The sequence below is a fragment of the Arachis stenosperma genome, chromosome 10 (genome assembly GCF_014773155.1).
Source record: "Arachis stenosperma cultivar V10309 chromosome 10, arast.V10309.gnm1.PFL2, whole genome shotgun sequence".
Lineage (NCBI taxonomy): Eukaryota > Viridiplantae > Streptophyta > Magnoliopsida > Fabales > Fabaceae > Arachis > Arachis stenosperma.
Window position 1 is genome coordinate 111,531,213 of NC_080386.1, and position 22,741 is coordinate 111,553,953.

The 22,741-nt window shown below is 33.6% G+C and overlaps 2 protein-coding genes across 12 annotated transcripts in view; one reads left to right on the plus strand and one right to left on the minus strand.

The window, feature by feature from the left end:
* Positions 1 to 22,741, minus strand: part of LOC130955264 (uncharacterized) — a gene marked incomplete at both ends in the record, with an annotated part of 143,993 nt that overhangs the window by 61,547 nt on the left and 59,705 nt on the right. The gene's annotated exons all lie outside the window — the stretch shown is intronic.
* Positions 5,550 to 9,934, plus strand: LOC130955267 (pentatricopeptide repeat-containing protein At1g62930, chloroplastic-like). 11 transcript variants are annotated; one of them, XR_009076690.1, is made up of 3 exons: positions 5,550 to 5,704; positions 5,811 to 8,574; positions 8,821 to 9,934. XR_009076690.1 is itself a non-coding variant. In XM_057882097.1 (2 exons), the coding sequence occupies exons 1-2, from the start codon at positions 5,664 to 5,666 to the stop codon at positions 9,552 to 9,554; spliced, it is 714 nt and encodes a 237-aa protein (XP_057738080.1). In that variant the 5' UTR covers positions 5,562 to 5,663; the 3' UTR covers positions 9,555 to 9,934. The 11 variants fall into 11 exon arrangements, 3 of the variants coding, with proteins under 3 accessions (XP_057738080.1, XP_057738078.1, XP_057738079.1); XR_009076693.1 differs by having other exon boundaries at positions 5,573 to 7,363; positions 8,090 to 8,574; XR_009076696.1 differs by having other exon boundaries at positions 5,573 to 7,363; positions 8,329 to 8,574.

Consider the following 22,741-nt stretch of genomic DNA (forward strand, 5'->3'; position numbering starts at 1 on the left):
CAACATCGCAATGCTGAATTTGTATTATCAGAGGCTGGGGCAGAGTAGTTGTTTATACATTATATGGCAAATTGGGGTCGAATCATATGATGAAATGGACAGTCTTGTTAAGAATTATCTCCGCTTGTATATGGTATCGTAAGTCTTTGATCATAAGCCCTTAAATATTCAACAAATTATACATGTGATTGTTTTTACATAGGCATTGTCAAAACTGAAGAGCTTTTCCGTGACTTGGTCCAAAAACTCTTTTCCAAAATAAGAAGACCAGTTCCAGATGACCTAGAAAGCATGAGGAGCGATAAGCTAAAGTTGATTATCAAGGACATGTTGCAAAGGAGGAAGTACCTGGTGGTATTTGATGATGTCTGGCATATGTATGAATGGGAAGCTGTCAAATATTGGTAATTTGAAGGTTAGGCATCAAGAATCTCAAAGACTGGAAGCTGTCGGAGAAGAAGATTAGGGATTTGAATTTTGGAATTTAGGGTTAAATATAGAGGGAGAGATTAATGTGGGTATAAATTGGAAACAAGCTAGCTAAGCTAGCTGTTGGACCCATCCAGCGTGGCAAAACGACGTCAAGTAAGCACTCTGGTGATAACACATCACCAAAAATATGCCAAGGACCATTATGAGTGCTCGGAGCTCTATCTGGAGGACTATTATGGAAAAATCAGAGGACTACATTGAGTATTCACGTGAATCTCATGGACTATTATAGAAATTTACTCAACTCTCTTGGAGAAAGAAAAACTATTCCTTGGATTTTGGTCATAAAAATTTCTAAGATGCGATCATATTGTTTCCAGGAGATTATTTTTGGCCAATTTTCTGAATTTTTTTTATTTTAGTGTTGAACTTCTTGAATTTCTTTTTTAAAATAAATATTAAATATTTAAAATTATTTATAAATGAGATATTAGTTTATTATTTTTTTAATAAATTAGACACTAAATTTCAAGCACTATAGCACTCATTATTTTTTTTGTCAACAGGGTTGCAAATTATGTTTGTTGTTACTTGTGAATTATGCTTTATTGATAGGCTCAGACTATTAACTTTTTTTTTGGTTTGGTTTCTCACGTGTTCTTTAGGAGTGTTCACGTATTCTTTAGGAGAATTCATGAATCGAATTCATTCCGCATATCTGCAATATTTATTTGAATTTGATATGAAATTTACGGATATGAATCCGATCCGCAAAGTTAATGAATCAGGTCAGATTCGCACATTAAGAGGATCGGATTGTGAATTTTATATAGGTATCCGTGTATCCACAAAAATAAATAAATAAGTAAATATTCTTTTTATATTTTATTTCAACTAATAATTATTATATATGTTGTATTATTTTATTTTTATTATTTAAAAAAAGTATATTTAATATTATTTTAAAAAGGTAAATATGTTTAAAAGAGTAGAAAAAGAGATTTTATTGATTTTTTTAAATAAAAATAAGCTTTTAAAAGGTATTTTTATGTTTTGCAGATATATCTGATCCGATCTGTAAATGTGCGGATCAGATGCAAACTAAAAAACTGCGAATATTGAATCCGATGATTTAAGTGCAGATCGGATCGAAATTTTGGTCATATTCGATCCGATCCGCATTCACCCCTGTTCCTCAACCAGGTATGTCAATGCTAATCTGCTACGATACTAAGCTCTATTTAAGGGTTTGTCGTTGGTCAATAAGTTACTGTATGTACAAGGCGAGATTTAAACCTTTAATACTTGTTTTTTTTTTTTTTTTGTCGATGAATTGGACAACCTCCAATCCTAAGTTACACACTCACACACACCTAACACCACAGCCACGCACACATAATACTTTTGATCAAGTTTACACCACATAAAGCTTCAATACTTGAACAACCCAACACTATATTTAAATTTCCTAAGACCCAACAACGATTGAGCAAAAAAAATCTCAAAAACATAACAGTTAATAGGGTCAGAAACCCAACAAAGAGGCCCAAACATGGCAACGATGCATTTTTTTATTTTTTATTATTTATTTATTTATTTATTTTTTACAACACTTTTTTAACTGATAAAATTAATTAAAACGATTTGTCGATTGGTAAAATTAGTAGTTCCTGTAATGAGGTTGCAAAAATGTTTTTTAATTTCTTATTTATTGTTTTGTTGGTAGGTTGCAAAAAGATTTTTTTTAAGTTATTATTTTATTTTTTGTATGATGTGAAAAAAAATATATTACGTTCTGCAACAATAATATAATATGTCAAATAACACCTTTCTTCTCCACAGGTCAAAAGCAAGCAACATATATATACTACATCTTATTCACTGGTTTTCAAAATTTACACCACTTATTCCATTTAAAAAGTAAGTTGTGTTATTGTTTGTTAAAACACAAATTCCTTTTCTTTAATTATGTTTTGGATAAAAAAAAGTGGTTAAATTAAAAGATTTTTTTATACAAAACTAGTTAAAAAAGATAAATAATTTTTACAACTTATGCAATAATACAACATGTTTCACAATAATTATACAATATTTTTTGAAGAAATTATCTAAGTAAACATAATAAAAAAGTTTATCTATTGTGTTTTCTGTTACAATTTCCTCTATCACGATCTTATCCAGAATTAGTTAGTCTAGATTAGCATTTTTATTTACATTATGAGAAGCACTTTGATTATGGTTTTCGTTGGCACTTTTATTTTCAGCATTATTTTCATATGTAGTTTTATCTATTATTTTAGCTTGTCTAATTTCACTAGTCCTTTTTTATTGGGGTAAACTATTTGATGGTGGTCTTGGATGTCTCTTTCTAATCTTCTTAAGGTTTTTTTTCTGGAGTTGATGCAACTCTGATCTCATTATTCCCATTCACTTCATTCACAGCTTCATTCATAGCACCATTCGCACCTTCATTCAACTTATTAACCTCAATATTCCTTTCATTCACTATAACAATGGGTTCATTCATAACTTTGTTATCCTTATTCACTTCAACAACATTTTCATTCTCCTTCTCATTAGTCTCACCAACTTTTTTATTAATAACTTTATCTTCGTGCACATTATCAGCAGGTGGATTAATTTCATACACACTCTCACTACTATCATTAGAAACCACATCATCCTCAATAATATCAGAATTGGCATCAATAAGGTGATCAAAATAAAGATAAACAGTATTGTCATTTTTCATAGCACTCTTACACATCCTCATAACTTCAACATTCGTTCTAAACACTCTCAGACTCTTGGCTAAATCTAAATTAGGTTCCAACCAATAAACTTTATTATATCTAGGATAACTCAGATTTAGAAATAAGCCCTCACTAAAAAATAAATTGCATGTCTTCACATTAATCAATGAATCTTAGATAATAAACCCCCTTAGTATGTTATATTACCGTTTCCACTCTTTTACAAAGAATCCATGTGATGATACACAAATGTAATTAGACAATTCATTTGAAAAATAGTAAAAAAAAGATAGAATGAATAAACTAGAAGCATAGCCATATCTTTGACAATGACAAAAAAGGGTTTACATCCTCAATGACTATAATAATATGGTAAGTGCAGAAAACACAAAACAAAGAGTATGTTTGACAAACATGTTGAAGAGGATAAAAGTATGTTTAAGTTATTTGAACGCTGTCTTTTATGTAAGAAATTATAACTTTTACATTTATTCAATGTACGTTTAGGTTTATTGTTGGTCATTATCTATAATTTTTTTTATCTCTTTTAATACTTTCTTTCCTATTTTAATTTTTTTATTAAATTTTTTATTATAATTTTATTATAATATGAATTATTGATTTTATTAAAAAGGACAAAGAAAATAAAAAAATAGTCATACATAAAAATAGAGTCATAAGTAATAAAATTTTATCATCCAAAATAATACTAAATAAAAGAGTATTGAGAAATTAAAACAATTATAAAATATTTTTTGTTTGATATTGTAAAATTTATCATTGTAATTTTTGTGCACTATTTATTATTCTAATTTTTTATAATATGTATTATTGTTCCTATTAGAAATAATAAATTAAATAAAAAATTAATTATAAATAATTATAAAAATATAACTAATAAAAAGTTAAAACCTAAAAATAATAATAAAAATAAAATTATTGAGAATATTAAAAAAATACTAAGATTTGTTATTTTATATGTTGTTTTTAATTTAATAAATAAATATTAATTTTTATTATAAAAAAATACTGAAAAAGTTGTCAATTTTTATATGTTATTTTTAATTTCATAAATAAATATTAATGTTATTATAATAGTAAAAAATTCTAACATACTAAAATAGAGTATTATAGAAAATATTATATAAAAAATACTAAAATAAGTATAAAAAAATTAAATATACTTAAAAAAGTAACATTATAATTTAATATTATTTTTTTAGTAATTAATTAATTATTTATCTAAAAGTAATTTAATTAATATTATCTAACCAATATTTATTTTATCAAAATTAATTTTAGTATAAAATTGACAAACATAAATCATATTAATATAAACTCACTTCTACAAAAAAAATTTATTTCTACGCAAAATTAATTTTACAAAATTACTTTTATTTAAATTTCAGTTTAACAAATCACAGTCTAAACACACACAAACATGATGAACTACCAAACAATCAAAATCATCATAAAATTGTCTACAAAGACAATATATATAAAACCATAGAATGAAGCAAAATCTACCTCTTCATGGTCAGTCATAGCAAAGAGTGGAATCGCGATGATGCTTCTTGCAATCCCTTGTATTTAAAACTCTAAATTTGACAATGTTTCTCACGTGTCACATGCGTTCCTTCTTCTTTGCACTTAGATGACTTTGACAATTTAATTTTAACGTATTTTATAAAATTAGTTTTTACTTAGAATGAGTTGAGCACAATACTCCAATACAAAAAAAATTCCACTTCCTTAACCTTCTTTTTTCATTAACCATTAGTTTGACAACAAAAAATATAATTATAATTTTTTTAGATAATCAGTTGCGAATATAAAAAAAATATCTCCCACAAAAAATATAAATAATTGTGTTTGAAAAATATTAAAATAAAAAAAATTCTATTTATATTAAAAAATAAATTATAATTTTATTTTAAATTTAAATTTATAATTTAAAATAATTAATTACATGAATAAAATAAATTTTTTATATTTTATTATTTTATCTTTATAATTTATTTATTTCAATTTATTAGAGATAATTTTTATATTTTAACTTGAGTGAATACACAACTCAATCTCCTAATAATCTTTTCGAAGGAATTACGAGGTTTTAAATAAAAGGATCCTAAATTTTTATTTTTATGAAACTGAATAATCCATGTATCAATAATAAAAAAATATTAACAAAAAGATTAATTAATCTCAAAAAATAAAAATTAAAAAATATATATATATATAAAATATTATTGTCTTTTGAAATAATTATAAAAAAAACGTTTAGAATTTTTTTTTCTTCAATAATAATGAAATTGCAAATCAGACCACTTAGCTAACACACCGTAGCATGGTTCTTTGCTTTGGTGTCAACTCAAGTCTCAACAAACCTTTGTTTCCATGCGGTGATTGTTTCCACCATTCAATTCGCTCTCTTTTCTTCCAACCCCTTCTTCTCATTTGATCGGATTTTATACAAACATGTTGCGTGCAGCATCATTTTCATCACTCTCATTCTCCAGGTTCAGCTTCTCTCTTCATATCCCCTCTTTTCTTGTGCCCTATGTTTTCCCTTTTCGCTTTCCTTCCTGTTCATGTTCAATGTCAAGCCTTCACTCTCATTCTCAGCTCACATCCCCTCGCCATGTTGATGAAGCTGTTGATTCCTTCACTCGCATGCTCTCTATGCGTCGCACTCCATCCATCGTCCAATTTAACCAGATTTTGGGGTCTCTTGCCAAGACGCACCATTTCCCCACCGCCATTTCCCTTTTTCAGCAATTGCAAACCAGGGGAATTGCTCCCAGCATAGTTACTTTGAGCATCGTAATTAATTGTTGTTGCGGCATGGGTCATATGGCGCTTGCTTTCTCTGTATTGACCAAGATTTTCAGGATGGGTTTTCAGCCTGATATCATAACGTTGAATACACTCATTAAAGGTCTCTGTCTCTCTGGTAAGGTTGAAAAAGCACTGCATTTTCATGATAGATTGTTGGCTCATGGATTTCACTTCGACCAAGTCACTTATGCAACTTTGATTAATGGGCTTTGTAAGACCGGACACACAGCAGCTGCTATTCAAGTGTTGAGAAAGATTCCACGGTATGGGATTGCTCCTGATGCGTCATGTACAGCGCAATTATTGATAGCTTGTGCAAGGTTACGCTTGTAAGTGATGCTTTTCATTTATACTCTGAAATGCTTGCTAAGGGAATCTCTCCCGATGTTATCACGTACAACACTCTAACTTATGGATTGTGCCTTGCGGGCCAACTTAAGGAAACCATTGATTTACTAAATCATATGATGCTGAAAAACATCAGTCCAGATGTTCGTACCTATAACACTTTGATTGATGGACTATGTAAGGAGGGAAATATCAAAGATGCTAAGAGTGTGTTGGCTGTGATGACAAAAGATGCTGTGGAGCCAACTGTGGTTACTTATAATTGTTTAATGGATGGGTATTGCTTGGTTAACGAATTAAACAAGGCAAAATGTATATTCGACACAATGGCCCATATAGGAATGACTCCTAATATCCAAAGTTACAATATTATTATTAATGGCTTGTGCAAAAGTAAATTGATGGATGATGCCTTGAATATCTTTGAAGAGATGCGTCGCAAGAACTTGGTTCCGGACACGGTAACTTACAATACTCTAATTGATGGCTTGAGAAAATCAAGGAGAATCTCTTGTGCTTCAAAGCTTCTTGTTGAGATGCATAGTAAAGGTCAACCTGCTGATATAATCACTTACACTTCCTTGTTGGATGGGATGTTCAATATCAAACAAGTTGACGAGGCACTTATGTTATTTAATCAAATGAAAAAGAGTGGCATTGATCCGAATATATTCACGTATAATATACTTATTCATGGCCTATGCAAAAATGGAAGACTTATAGAAGCAAAAGAGATTTTTCAAGATCTTTCCATTAAAAACTATCATCCAAATGTGAGGACATACACTATTATGATCAATGGGCTTTGCAAAGAGGGCTTATTTGAAGAAGCATTGGCCCTGATGTCAAAAATGGAAGACAATGGTTGCTTACCAAATGCTGTGACTTTTGAAATTGTTATTCGTGCTTTGTTTGAAAAAGGTGAGAATGACATGGCGGAGAAACTTCTTCAGGAAATTATTGCTAGAGGCTTATTGAATGGATGAATGAAGGTAAGATACATCAACTCAAATTGAAATCACCTCTCTATTGTTGCAGAATATTTATCATAGTTCTGTAAATTCTGTATCTGTTGGGTCAGATAACTTTGGCAATGCCATAACATCAATACCACTGATGTCTTAACTATCTCATTTATATTCAATTAATTTTTAACTTTCAATTTTTGTAACTGCTATCATCCTTTTTACTTCCACTATGCTTTATTGATTCTTTAGAGGATATTCCTAGTTGTAGTTTACAGGTTTAGTGTTTAAGATCTCTTTATAGTAATTAATAGTTCTTTACTTTTATCCTATTTGATCATATATCTTAACTGTTATCATGCTACAAACTAAGAAAAACAAAAAAGAGTGTTATAAACATTTGCAAGTCCATTGCATTCTGTATAAGGAAAATTACATTATTATGAAAAATGTGGTTCTAAAATATGAGTGCGTTAATAATTCGGTTATGGTTTCCCAACTTCAAATTTTATTGTTATTTTGCTTGTTGATCAATGACTTCTCTATGGAGATTGGCAATATTTGATTTACACTGGATTTTGACCTGCTTAAATGAGTGTGGTTTGGCCACCAAAGTATTTCAAAGCAGATATTTTTATTTCTCTTGCCTTGATTTTAGCTTGTAGTTTTGTACGTCTAAACTTGTGTCACAAGAACTTAGTTCCTAATACGGTAACTTACAACACTCTTATTGATGGCTTGGGCAAATCAAAGTGATTCCCTCGCGCTTTGGAGCTTTTTGTTGAGATGCATGATAAAGGTCAACCTTCTTCTATATTCATTTACAATTTCTTGATAGATGCCTTGTGCAAAAACCAACAACTTGACAAGGCACTTGTGTTATTCAGTAAAATGGAAGAGGTTGCCATTAACCAAATATACACTCATACAACATGCTTATTGATGACCTATGCAAAAGTGGAAAACTTAAACATGCTCAGGAGATTTTTCAGGATCTTCCTGTTAGAGGCTAAACGTCCAGCCAGACATACAATATTGTGATCAATAGTCTTTCTAGAGAGGGTCTGTTTGAAGATGCATTGGCCCTGTTGTCAAAAATGGAACATGATGGTTGCATTCCTGATGCTGTGACTTTTTAAACCATTATTTGAGCTTTGTTTGAAAAAGATGAGAATGTTACGGCAGGAAAACTCCTTCGTGAAATAATTGCTAGAGGCTTATTGAATAGATAAAAGAAGGTAAAATACATCTCAAATTAAAATTACATTTCTATTGTTGTTGAATATGTAGAATAGTTATATAAATTCTCTATATGCTGGGGCAGATGACTTTGGCAATGCCATGACCTCACTATCACTAAGGTTTTGACTCTCGATTTTATTCATCTAACTTTGCACTTTTGATTTTTCACAATTGTTAATAATTTTGTTATGGTTTCCCTGCTATTCCTAAACTGTGCAACTTGTTTTTCTTTATCTTTGTAGGTGGAGTATCTAACAAATTCCCATGACTGTTGACATTTATCATTAGCAAATAGCAACCGTAAACTGTTGTTTATTTGACCGAATCCTCCAAGAACTGTAGTAAAACGAATTTAAGTGGGGATTAAGGATGTATTCATAAGCTATACGGTTTTCTATTCCACCTTAAAAATAAATCCAACTTCTAAAATGTGTGTCGCCTCTTTTGATTTTCCTTTTTATCTTTATTTCCTTTTCAGATTACAGCCTAAGCAAAATCGATTTAGGTTATCCATCTAAAGTCTAAACTTCCCAATTTTATCTCGTTATCTATTAGAAGAAGTTCCCCACATCAAGATGCTGTCTTTTTTATGCTAAAGCATGTGATGACACTTGATGTTAAAACTCAAGATATTGCGTGTGAAGAAAAGATAGAGGACATGGAGAAGAAGAAGAAAATGAAAGAGGCCATGATTCTTGTTACTATTGTATTTTTGTGGCAATAATTAATGATAGGAGTCGGAGCTGCAATTACTTTTGATGGCTGCCAAATAGCCAAAGAGAGTTTTAGTTTGGATTTATTTTGTTGAATGCTTCTGTTGACTCAGTTGATTCTTATAGTGGATTTTGGAATGCTGGTTTTTTATTACTAAATTTTCAAGATAAATATTCCTCTATATTAGTTAAGGATTCGACTAATGTGCTCCCCTTTATCTTTTGATGATGTTTGCAGGTTTTGGGAGAAAGAAAGAGGCTAAATTTTTGTGGCAATGTGCAATATATTCCACTATTTGGAGCATTTGGCTAGAACAGTCTTCGTACATTTCATGACAGATTCACAGGAAAAGTTGTTTGTTTTAAAATATGATTTTTTCAGATGACTTTCCCTCAGACATGATGAGAAGAGATTGGAAGTTGCCGTTCATTGAAGCTTCCGAACTTGTTTGTATTTCCAATGGTTTGGAGAAACTTTTTCCTCCACCCATTTGTACTTTTCTCTCAATACATTAATGATATTCTTTCTTTTGTTATCAAGAAAAAAATATATAAAAGATAGCTAGAATGATGCTATTGAGAACTCCGAAATAAATGTTTGTAACATTTATCTGTGGATTTTATCTATCTATGAAAAAATAGAGCTGTGTTTGGTTTCAAAATGGGCCCAACCAAAATGAGAAACAGATTAAGCATGAAAAACTCTAGAAGAAATTAAATGCAATGTATATTATCAAAAGGGTTAATGAGTGGGAAGTTATCAATGTGCCTAAACATAAAGGGTTAATGAGTGGGAAGTTATCAATGTGCCTAAGTCATAGTGTTGCTATCAATATGATTTATTCACCTTTGATCCAGGAAAGAGATAATGATTCATTTTCTACCCTCTTTAAGTGCGTGTGTTGAGGAAGCAGGAGGCACCAACACATACTTGATCACTGTCGCTTCCATTTTCCGTTTTTCTAGATTCAAAGTCTCTGCAATTACTGCCACTACTTTGCTTCTAATATTAAATTATTAATTTATATATCTATAAATATTATGTATCTTAAATAGTTACCCCCACCACATTCATATGGTGGACATGTAGCCTACTAAAATATGCGCCACCTCTAATCTCTCTCTGTTATCATCGCCAGTCTGTTATTATTCTTGATTATTTCAATTTTTTGCTAATAATTGTTAAATTTTTGTAGTTATTGCTGTTATAATTTTTGTTAATTTGTTAGTGATTTTTGTTGTTATCGTCATTGTTCTTGTTGATTTATTAAATATTTTGATAATAATTATTCAATTCTTGCTAATAATTCTTTTGCTAATTTTTTGTTAGGTATTATTAAATTTTTTGATATGTAATTGTATATTGAATTTATTTGGCTAGTTATTATTATTTTTTATGGGTCTGCTACACATACAAGTTTACAAGCTTACAAGTTGGCCCAGTCCAAATAGAACTCACGCGCATGAAGAGAGATAACATGGCGCGTCAAAATCACGCGCTCAACACTCAAACGGTTACGTATGGCAGACTCTTCCACTTCTTCCACTTCTCAAAGCGCTTTGAAAACAAGGAAACCCTCCCATTTTCGAGCGAAAATCAAAGTTCAAAATATACAAATCGTTGTTCGAAACCTCCATCAAAACACCATCAAACTCTCCGTGAAGAATCTGAAGAGAAAACAAAGTAACAATACTCAACGTAAGTTCATTAAGATTCCTGTATATTTTACTTTTCTTCTACGTCGTTCTTCTAGGGTTTACTATTATTCTTGCTTCTTTGTTACACTGTTCTAAGTTTTACGTCGTTCTACGTTGTTGTTCTAAGTTCTCCTGCTATTGTTGTTGATTTTTGGGGGTTTATTCCGCAGATTGGGGGGTGTATACTGCTTAACCTTTGTAATGTGGCTTGATATTGAAGCATGGTTGAGTGATATCTGACTAATATCTATATGCATGCATCTGAATAATATCTATGGGTGTATCTCACTGTTATCAATGGGTGTATCTTGCTGATATCTTTGGGTGTATCTGACTCATATATATGGGTGTATCTTACTGTTATCAATGGGTGTATCTTATTGTTATTAATGGGTGTATCTGACTCATATATATGGGTGTATCTTACTGATATCTTTGGGTGTATTTTTTGTTTCAGAGAAAATGGCAGCAAGAAACCAAACAAAAGACCTTAAGTGTGCCACACATCTCCTGAGTGATAAGTTCAGAAACATGACTGAGGAGAAGAAGGCGATTGTGAGGGATCTCGGATTTGGTGGGTTGATGCACATCCCACCACTAAGGGTGGATCACCAACTCTTAAGGGAGTTGGCAAACAACTTCAAACTTGGGGAGAACAGACTGAAGACAGGATATGGTTCTTTCCAAATAACCCCAAAAAAATAGGTCATGCGCTTGGCATCAATGCAACAGGTAACTAGTTTAAAATTATAGGTGTATATTAAGTTGTTGCTTGGATGAATTTAAGTTGATGCTTGGGTGTATTTGAACCGACTTGGATACTTTGTTGTCTTCCTTTTTGTAGGAGATCTATTTCCTGAGAAAGTTGAGTATAAGAAACTTTCTGATGATGACAAAATAATTTATAGAAGATTCCAGGGTAAGACCCTCAAAAGTCTTACCGATGAAATGATGGAAATCGGCGTTGGCAACGAAGAGGAACGCCTGATGTTCAAGAGGATATTCATCATCTACATATAGATGGCGTTCCTTTTGCCAACGACGATAAACAAAATATCGCCCGTGCACCTGGCCCTAATTTTTAAGATGGACGGCATATCGGAGAGAAACTGGGGGGGGGGCATGTTTTGACCTTCATGGTAAAGGGCATCACAGACTACCAGGAGAAGAAGAAGAAGGCAATTAATGGCTGCCTCTTCGCCCTGATGATAATCTACTTTCATCTTTCAAAAAACAAACGCAAGAACAGGGCTGAAAGACCACCAAAGCCCTGGATTGCCAACTGGACTAAGGAACAGTTGGTGGAAAGAATGACTGCAGAAAGAGAGGAAATTTTGGTAAGTAAACATAATAAGTTGGTGTATTTTATTTACCTGAATGCTGCTAACTAAAATATCTCATGTTTCAGGGGATTGTGAAGATGGCAGAGACAAGAGAAAAAAAGAAAAAAAAAAGAAAAAAAAAGAAAAAAAAAGAAATAAAAAAAACAAAAAAAGGAAGGCGAGTCCAACATCGTCTTCGGAGACAGAAACTACTGACAGTGACACTTCTACCTCTGAGTCTGAGGCTCAAGAAGACTCAGAGGATTCAGGAAGAAAACACCCCAGCAAAAAGGGGAAAAAGTAAGTACCATACTTGGGTGTAATTTCTTTTTCGAGTTGGGTGTATTTTGTTTGATCACGTTGGGTGTATGTAGTTTATTAAGCAGGGTGTGTTTCGTTTGCTGCGTTGGGTGTATATTGTATATTCAGTTGGGTGTATCTCGTGAATTCATTTGGGTGTATTTTTAGTATGTTCTAAATGATGATTGTTTGCCTTCCAGAATGGACTCCAGAAAAAGAAAGCAGAGGCAAGAGGAGTCAGATTCTGATTCAGAATCTGAATCTGAACCAAGTGATGAGTAATGTCCTGAAATTATTACTCCTTTCTTTTGGCTTCATTATAAAGATTTTGTGTATTAACTGAAGTGTCTATTATTAACTTATAGGAGCGAAGAATCACCACCTGCGAAGAAGGAGAAGAAAAAGAAAAAAACAAAAACAACACAAAAAAAGTAAGCAATTCTTTGGATAATATTTTGTGATAAAATTAATTTTTTATTTCTGATTGGTACTCTTTTTTTTCCACCTAGAACACAACAAAAAAAGAAAAAAGTTATTGTGGAGGATTCACCTCCTGAAGAAGATCAATACTTTGACGGGTACAGTACCTCGTAAGCTATATTACGGTCTATTATCGTAATTATTTTTGTTAACATCTTATTTTATGAATGTAGTGAGAGATATGAAATATCAAGTGACGAACTCGATGAATGGCTAAGGAAAAACGTTGATAAATCTGCTGCAGAGGGGTATGTCTTGCTGGGCTGTGTATTTGAGATTTTGGTGTGTTTTGTTTGCTAATAATTGTATCTTGTTTCGCAGGGAGAACCAACCTGACCTGCGATCGACAGAAGGTCGCTATGTGTCCTCTGAAACGTAAGAAGCTTTATTATTTAATAAAATCTTGTTATCATGATTTGGATGTATTTTGTGGAACCATTTGGGTGTATTTTGTGGATCAAGTTGGGTGTATGTTGTTTACTAAGTTGGGATATTTCGTTTGTTTTGTTGGGTGTATATTGTCCATTCGGTTGGTTGTATCTTGTGCATTCATTTGGGTATATTTTATACCTGTATCTTATTTTGTCTGAATAACATAAAATCTGTCTAGACTACCGGCTGTGAACTTGGGAAGTGATGATCCTTCTTCTCAAGGACGCAAAGAACAGAGTAGTATAAACCAGCCGTCACAGAGCATGTAATTTCTCTTTCAAATAACCGTTACTTTTGTTCTTCTATTACCTTCTACTTCTAATTCTGTATATATTTTTTTTAGAAAAAAAAAGCCTTTTATTATTTTATTCAAGAAAAAAAAAGGCAGCAAAAAAAAGCAAAAACTGCAAGTATGTAAGTTCTCAAAAAACAAAGCCTGTCTTCTTTTTGAATTGTTCGGGTGTATTTTTTGACCTTCTTTGGGTGTATTTTAGGTTGAGTCCGACTGATTCGAATATGATGGTTGTGAGGGAACAAACACCGTCGGAAGCGCTTGCAGTGTGAGTTTTCCCAAGAATATTTCAACCTTATAACCTTATTATTTTCAAATACGTTGTTAACCTTTCATTTTTCTTCTTGTTTAGAGTCTCGATCCAGGTTTTTGTGCCAGCATCCCAAACAACCACTGAGACAGATTTTGAACCAACCCCTATGCTACGGATTGAAGGGACTACAGAAACGTAAGAAATAGTATTGGGTGTATATTTGTTTAGAGTTTAGGTGTATATTTGCTAACAGTTTGGGTGTATATTGTTCCTGATCAATTTTTTTTACGCCATGATTAATTTTGTGTAACTGTGCAACACTCCTGAACCCCCCAAACAACTTCAAGAAACCACACCCACGCTTCCCCCAGCTCCAACTAAAATGTAAGTTCATCAGACTAAAATCAATCTTTGCTTATCATCTGTATATTCTTATTCTTACTCTTATTCTTATACATCATGACGCAGTCATTGATGATTGGATTTTTGACGGTTTAGAATTTACAAATGAATTTTCATTGCAAGTATAGTTTCTAAACCAATCACTAATCATTTCATACAAAAAGTTGTTTGTCACTAAAACAAACCCCTAAAATTTATAAACCGAAGTATTCAAACCTCGGGTCGTTCTCCCTAGGAATTGCAATAAAGTGTCTTGTTATTGGTTGTGAGTTATTTTGGGGTTTTGATAAGAAGCATGAAAGATAAATGACAAGAAAGTAAACTAAGGCCTAAAAAGGTCTTGGCAAGGGTTGGTGGTCAAGGATCTCTATCCTAATCACTAACCACAATATGAAAATTGGCAAGGATTAATCTCATTAAATCATCCTCTAACTAGTAGTAAAGGAAAGTCAAATGAGCTATATCAATCCTAGTCCATAAGTCCTAACTCTCCACTAATTCAATTAGTGAGAACTAGAGTCAATGGATCCCAATCATCAATTACTTGGACATTAGTAACTCAAGAGGTCCTAAGTTACCTTTCCAAGCCAAGAGTATAAAATTCTACTCTAAAATCCAACCAAGCATTTCGTCAAACACTTGGAAGGCATAAAAGGAAAGCATAGTAAAATTGCAAGAAAAGTAAATCTACACTACTCAATTGCAAGGAACTAAACAACAACAAATCAAATGAACACAATTATTATGAATTACCTCTAATTGAATTGAAAGAGAATAGGAGGAACAAAAGTAGATCTACAACAAAGTATAAGAACAACATAAAGGAAATTACAACAAAAGAATAGAGGAAGATGAATGTAACAACAAAGAATTGAGAGACAGAAGTGGAAGAAAGCAAAGATTAAAACCTAGATCTAAGAACTAATCCTAATCCTAATCCTAATCCTAGAGAGAAGTGAGAGCTTCTCTCTCTAGAAATTAACTCTAACTACTAAACTATGCTAATGGTAACTAACATGTGTTTCCCTCTTCACTCCTTGGGTTAAATAGCATCAGAAATGAGTTGGATTGGGCCCACAAGGCTTTAGAATTCGCTGGTCACGTTTTGCTTTAAGTGAACCAGGTGGCATCAACGGCGCGTGCGCGTACTATGCGCGTGCGCGCCACCATACGTGTAGCAACTATGGCAAATCTTATATCGTTTTGAAGCCCCAGATGTTAGCTTTCTAACCCAACTGAAACCGCATCATTTGGACCTCTGTAGCTCAAGTTATGGTCGTTTAAGTGTGAAGAGATCGGCTTGACAGCTTTCCGGTTCTTTCATTTCTTCATGAGTTCTCCAACTTTTCATGCTTCTTTCTTCATTCCCTTGATCCAATCCTTGCCTCCTAAATCTGAAATCACTTAGCAAACGTATCAAGGCATCTAATGGAATCAAGGAGAATTATATTTAGCTATTTTAAGTCCTAAAAAGTATGTTTTCACTCTCAAGCACAATTAAAGGAGAAGTTACAAAACCATGCTATTTCAATGGATAAATGTGGGTAAAAGGTTATAAAATCCCCTAAATCAAGCACAAGATAAACCCTACAAGTGGGGTTTATCAACCTCCCCACACTTAAACCAAGCATGTCCCCATGCTTAAACCAAGAATGAAGTAAAGGGGCATGGCATTTATTCAATGGAAACTAACTAAATGCAATCATCTAAATGAATGCAATTGTTTAGTCAAAATAAATCAATTCCCAAGAAGCATATATGCATAAGGGCTAAGGACTTGCAAGTCTAATCCACAATTGAATTGAGTTATTAAATATTTTTACAAACTTGCATGAGAAGAGATGATCATAGGTGGAAACATGTAATTGAGCATCAAACCCTCACCGGATGTATTTGCACTCTATTCGCTCAAGTGTTTAGGGTTGATTCTCTCAATTCTCCCCCAATCATGCTTTCTAAGATTTGTTTTTCATCTCACAATCAACATATATTTCATGCATGCACACATCTATCATGAGGTCTTTTCTTTTGGTTGTAATGGGGTTAGGGTCAAGGTAGGATGCATATTTGGTTAAGTGAGCCTGAAATTTGAATCTTTGATAAGCTTAAACTTCCCACCTAACCTATGACATCCTATACAATTTCAAAGCTAGCCTAACTACCCATTCTTCACATTTTCACATACTCATGTATCCCTTTTCATTTCTCAACACTTATGCATTGATCTTTATTGGACTTTACTTTGGGGCATTTTGTCCCCTTTTATTTCTTTCTTTTTCTTCTTTTTCTTTCTTTTTCTATATTTTTTTTCATATTATTTTTTCTTTTCTTTTTCTTTTGTTTTTTTTTTCATTTTTTTTATACAAGAACATCAATGCATAAGGTCTATACATTTGATCAATACACGAGCATGTACCCAATTTCCAATATTTACAACAAAAATACAAAACTACCATTTTATTCTCCCAATGTCCCAAGAGTTCCCACACTTGAATGGTACTCACACACACTAGCCTAAGCTAATCAAAAATCCAAATTAAGGACATTTATTGTTTTTCGCTTTAAGGCTTGTAATGTGCTAAAATAAGAACAAGTGGGTTAAGCGTAGGCTCAAATTGGCTAACAATGGATGATAAGGGATAAGGCTATTTGGGTAAGTAAGCTAAATAAAATGATGGCCTCAATCATATAAATGCATGAATACACAAAATAATGGACATAAAGAATCAAACAAAGCAAGGATTACAATCATAGAAAGAGAATAATGCACACAAGAAGGAAAAATAAGTGGTTATAAGATGTAACCACACCATTAGGCTCAAATCTCATAAGCTTGTGTTCTTAGCTCAAAACATGATCCACAAGATATATAATTCAAGCAAGTTTTATGAAAAGTTTTCACTCAAATCAATTGGTGCCCTATAGATAGAAATCTTGAAAAATTTCATTATTTTGACTAAGCTTATTGTGTATACATATGCAAAAATAAGAAAATGCAAGTAAAATCCATAAAATCCTAGAATGAAATGCAAAAGTGTTGGAATTAGAAACTTGTCACCCAAAATCGCCGATCGGTCGGACGACCTCCCCACACTTAAAAGTTTGCACCGTCCTCGGTGCATTGAAGGATGAGCAAGGGGTACGACGAATCTCCATATTGCTGTGTGTTCTTAGTCTTGCTTCCGTTATTGCTTGTGGTGCAGTCGTCATGAAAGACAAAAATATAACACCATAAGATGAGACAATACAAAAGCAAGGAAGCATACATTGTTAGAATGAGGTAAATCACTAGAAATGAGTGAGGGAATTATTGTGACATTAATGACAAAGAAGTGTGTGAATTCTAAATTGCACGGTTTAGAATACACATTAGCATAAAAGTTATGTCACAAAAGAAGCATGCACTTCACTTTTCGTAGTGTGCTTGAGATGCTCTAAGTGAACTTGTAAGGTAAAACAAGCATTAATGAAGCATGAAAGCATTCAAGTCAAAAGTATTTGGATGCATATGATCATGAAATACAATGCATTAAGGCAATTGCACAACATCCATCAAGAAATTGCCTAATCAAGAAAAATGATTCTAATTACATGGTGGCCAAATTATGTAATTCAAGAAGAGTTACAAGCTCGAAGGCAATTCTCATCACTTGGTATTTTTCAAAAGGTAAGCATGAAAAACTCAAAACCAAGTAGCAAAATATAACCTCAATCATAGAATCCAACAAAGTTTATAAACATAATGATGTTAAGATAACATCCCCTTTTTAATACTCAGCAGCAATTAATGGTAAACAAGAACAACAATCCAACACTTACAATGAAAGAGAGAAAATGAAATGAAAAACTAACTAGAACTAACTAATCAACTAACTAACTAACTAATTAGTTAACTAAAATAAATGGTTGTCAATGGTGTTTGGAAGTGTTGGATGAGGGGTAGAAGGAGGGAAGAAGAAAGGAGAAGGAAAGAAATGGAAAGAGGAGAAGAAAAGAAATGTAGTGAAGGAAAGAACATCCAGCTGCAGAAGACGCTGTTGCCCTGTTGATGATGGCACGGACAGCAATCTATGTTCCTAAAATAGATCCAGGGATGCCATCATTCAGCCTTGGATTGACTGATTCAAGCCAGGAGGGGGCGTCAACGCAGGAGACAGAAAGGAAAAAATCTCCAGAAACTGCAAATTTGCTAGAACAATTAGACAATTTGGTCCAAAAATTAGCAAGCAATGCGGCGAAGGGAAAAGACAAAAGTCCACAAATTCAGAGGGAGACTGGGGGAGAAAGTTCTGCAAAGTTTGAAACTCCTGGGGGAATAAATCAAATTCCAGATGATATGAAACAAAAGTGCTACATCTGGGAGACGAGACTGAAGGAAGACGCAGATGGCAATACTAACGAGTATGAGGAGATGTGCACTCTGATTGGCCAAGGAGAATACATTTTGATGAGAATGCACCTTGCATCCCTCCAGGCAAAAAGTGATATAGAATCTCAGGTAATATTAGACTAACATTAATGTTTTTACACCAAAGTCAACTGCAATGTTTATTAATGTAAAATTGATTTCGGCATATATTTCTAGATTGTATTTGCCATCTGCCTCATCCTAAACTAGAAAAATGAAAAGAGGTTTTAGGAACAAATATACTGTCTCCCCCCCGATATTGTGGTAAGTGTTACTTCTACGAACTTTGGGTGTATTTTCTGTATTGATTTAGGTGTATTTTTTAGGTTCGATTGGGTGTAAGTTGTGTATTTTCAGTATTTCATTTCTTGTTTCGCAATTCTTGCAGAGCATGGCACTTTCGAATCACCCAAAGAGGGAATTCATATCACCGAAAACGAAAAAGGAATTCAGGGTGGAAGCCTACCCGAGTTTCATTCCCTTCATAGATAGAAAAAAATTAACTTCGCATCCATATGTAAGTTTTCGTTTGCTAAATTTGTTAGTACGCTTATTTACTTATATGCCAAATAAAATAACACACTGTTGAAATGTGGCAATCCTTCAGATTTTTGCTCCTGTTTGCCACTCGGAGCATTGGTGGTTATGGCTGATAAATACAACAAAGCGAAAATGTCAAATACTTGACCCGCTACACAAAAAAGCTCCAAGCGATGAGAGAAAGAACATTAATAAATTCACTGTAAGTTGCCTCTGTCTTCTTTACTTTAATAGATAGGTCTATTTCGTTAGTTGTGTTGGGTGTATATTGTCCATTCAGTTGGGTGTATCTTGTCCATTCATTCGGGTGTATTTTCTGATTTGTTTTTGTATTTAAGGGATATGTATTTTCAAGATTGATAACATATGCCGGCGGAGAACCTCTGCAGAAAGGGGAGAACGAGAAGAAAATTAAAGCATCATATGTTAAAATATCAGGCCAAAAAACAAGGTATAAATTTGTGACTCTGAACATTAAACTTTCCTAAATGAGATTTGTAATTTATTTTCTTCGTTTTTAGCTATGACTGCGCTATCTACGTTATGAAGTGGCTTGAGTTAATTGAGCCGGAAAACATCAAAAAGGGGAAGTATGAATGGGATAATTGGCCACAGGTAACTGTCTTTAGAACTATATAACTCTGTATTACTTTACTGAATTAATATTGCTGTTTAAACAGAATATACTTTTTAATTGTAGGAGGAGGTGGACCACTATAGAGTGGAGTATGCTTCCCGGATACTATTCAGTGAGATGAATAAACAGAGAGATCGGGCAATTAGAGAGAGTAGTGCTATAAGGCTGTCGAAGCCATCCTCTGTATTATTGAGTCCGTTTTGTCAGATTAATTCTGCTGATATAGAAATTGGGTAATCCAACTGCTGGGTAGTATGTAAATTGAACAAATGATGTAAATATTTGCCATTTATCAACAACTTCTATTCCATGTATATTTTTTCCCATAGTTAAACTATCTGTGCTGGTAAACTGTCTGTGATGTATTCAAAAACTGTATTACAGGTGGTAAAATATGAAGCAAAAAATCAAGGCATATATAAACGCAAATTATAAACTGTTACACCCAACGCAAGTCTAATAATACACCCAAGATTGCATAAAATATACACCCAACTGTCTGTGCTGTATTCAAAATGTATGATACATGTACTAAAATATGAAGAAAAACATCAAATGAAATATACACCCATAACCTGCGAATTTTTACAGCTTTTGTTCTATATGTATCTATATATGTGTCTATATGTAAATTGTGAATTAACAAAAATACACCCAAAAGAAACAGTGCTTTTACACCCATATTCTATAAAACTATACACCCAAAGAGTTATCCCCTGCTGCTGGTACCCTGAACTGATAATTCATAATGTGTCCTTGATATTGGCTGGAATTTGAATGCGCCGCTGATGCAGCATCAAACAGGTTTATCTGAATATAACACTCACACATTAGCTAAACTATTAACGAGAAAAATAAACTCAATCGCCACAAATTTAAAGAACATTACTTTTACCTCGCTTAAAACTTTCGTCTTCTTTTTCTTTGTGGCATTTGCAATCTGTTTCTCCAGCTTTGAACCTAGCCTGTTTTTTGGACGTCCTCTTGTTCGAATCCTTGGCGGGCTTTGAAGCTCGTTAACGGATTCCAAGTTGGCGTCTTCGTGGGATAAGGAAGATGTCCCCTTCCTTTTGGCTTTTAATGCTTCCATCTCGGCCATGACGTTATCGTACGCACGGTGAAGAATTGCAGTCAGCTCCTCCGATTCAGAGGCAAATTCGCAAATATTTTGCGAACGAAAAACCAATTGGTCGAACCTCTTGCTTCTTGGCTCCATTAGTGGCTCGTCGTGGCTGCTCTTGATGTGTGTGTGTCGCCTCTTTACCTTCTTGCTCCATCGTTCTAGTATATATCTAGGGGACACTTGGCTTACTTGTTCGAAGCTTAACACGCTTAGTGCGTGACGGCACAGTATCCCTCTCAACTCGAATAATAAGCATTGGCATTTTACCTCGGCTGGAACTGAGTCGTAGGTAACTGCGAACTTGTTGAATATTGAGCTGGAAACTTGTTCTCCGACTTCGTATATTGAATAGCCTAGAGCGGAATTCTTTAATCTGGTGATGCAATTTGCCTTTCCTCTGAATTGCGCTTGGACTTCCCTAAACTTTGCATGAGTGTACGCATCTTGAAACTGAGCTTCAATGGAGGATTTGGTTGCACACGGTATGACCGTATGAAAATCTGTAGCATCTGATTCTCTCTCTGCTTGCTCCCTGCTTCCGAGGCAATTATCGTATTGTTTGACGAACTGAATAAGCGAGCTGTTCTGGGTGATGTACTTGTTAAAAAATGAATGCATGCTCTCGCTCCTTTGTGTGCTTCTCATCCCTGCCCAGAAGTGGTGATCCAGATAGATAGGAACCTATATGTGACGGTCTTCGTACAGATCTGCATAATACACCCAAACACAGACTGTAAAATACACCCGAGAGAACATACAATTTACACCTCTACTGCAGATTTTAAAAACACATTACCTGAAAGCCACTTGTTGTCCGCAAGACCAAAATTCAGCAGAAAATCGTTCCAATTCCTATCGAATGAGTCTTTGCTATGAGAGTTCCAAACAACATGGCTCATTTCTTGTTCGATATCGGCATGTCCCTTGTACCCGTTTAATTTGCTTGGAATCTTCTTCATGATGTGCCAAATACACCAGCGGTGAACTGTTGTTGGCATACAGGCCTCTAAAGCCCTTTTCATTGATGCGCACTGATCGGTGAGAAATCCTTTCGGAGCGTTTCCTCCCATGCAACGAAGCCAGCATTGAAATAACCATTTGAATGATTCAATTTCTTCGTTCTTCATCAAAGAGCATCCGAGAAGTGTTGACTGACCGTGGTGATTCACCCCGACAAAAGAACCACAGACCAAATTATACCTGAAACAAATTACCATGGTCCAGAATGCAAAATCATTAGGTACATCCCAACAAATGCTTCAAATACACCCAATGAAACAGCCAATATACACCTCTGCTGTGGATTCGTAAAAATAAATTAATTTAGCATCATAAACAGGGACAGTTTGTTACCTGTTTGTATTGTAGGTGGTGTCGAATGAAATGACGTCTCCGAAATACTCAAAGGCGGCTCTACTTCTTGCATCAGCCCAAAAAGCCAGCTTAATCGATTGATCCTCCTCGAGTTCGAGCTCAAAAAAGAAATTCAGATTTTTCTCTTTCATTCTTAAGAAATATTTTCCGAATTCCTTTGCATCTTCTTGTTCGAAAACATTCCGCACT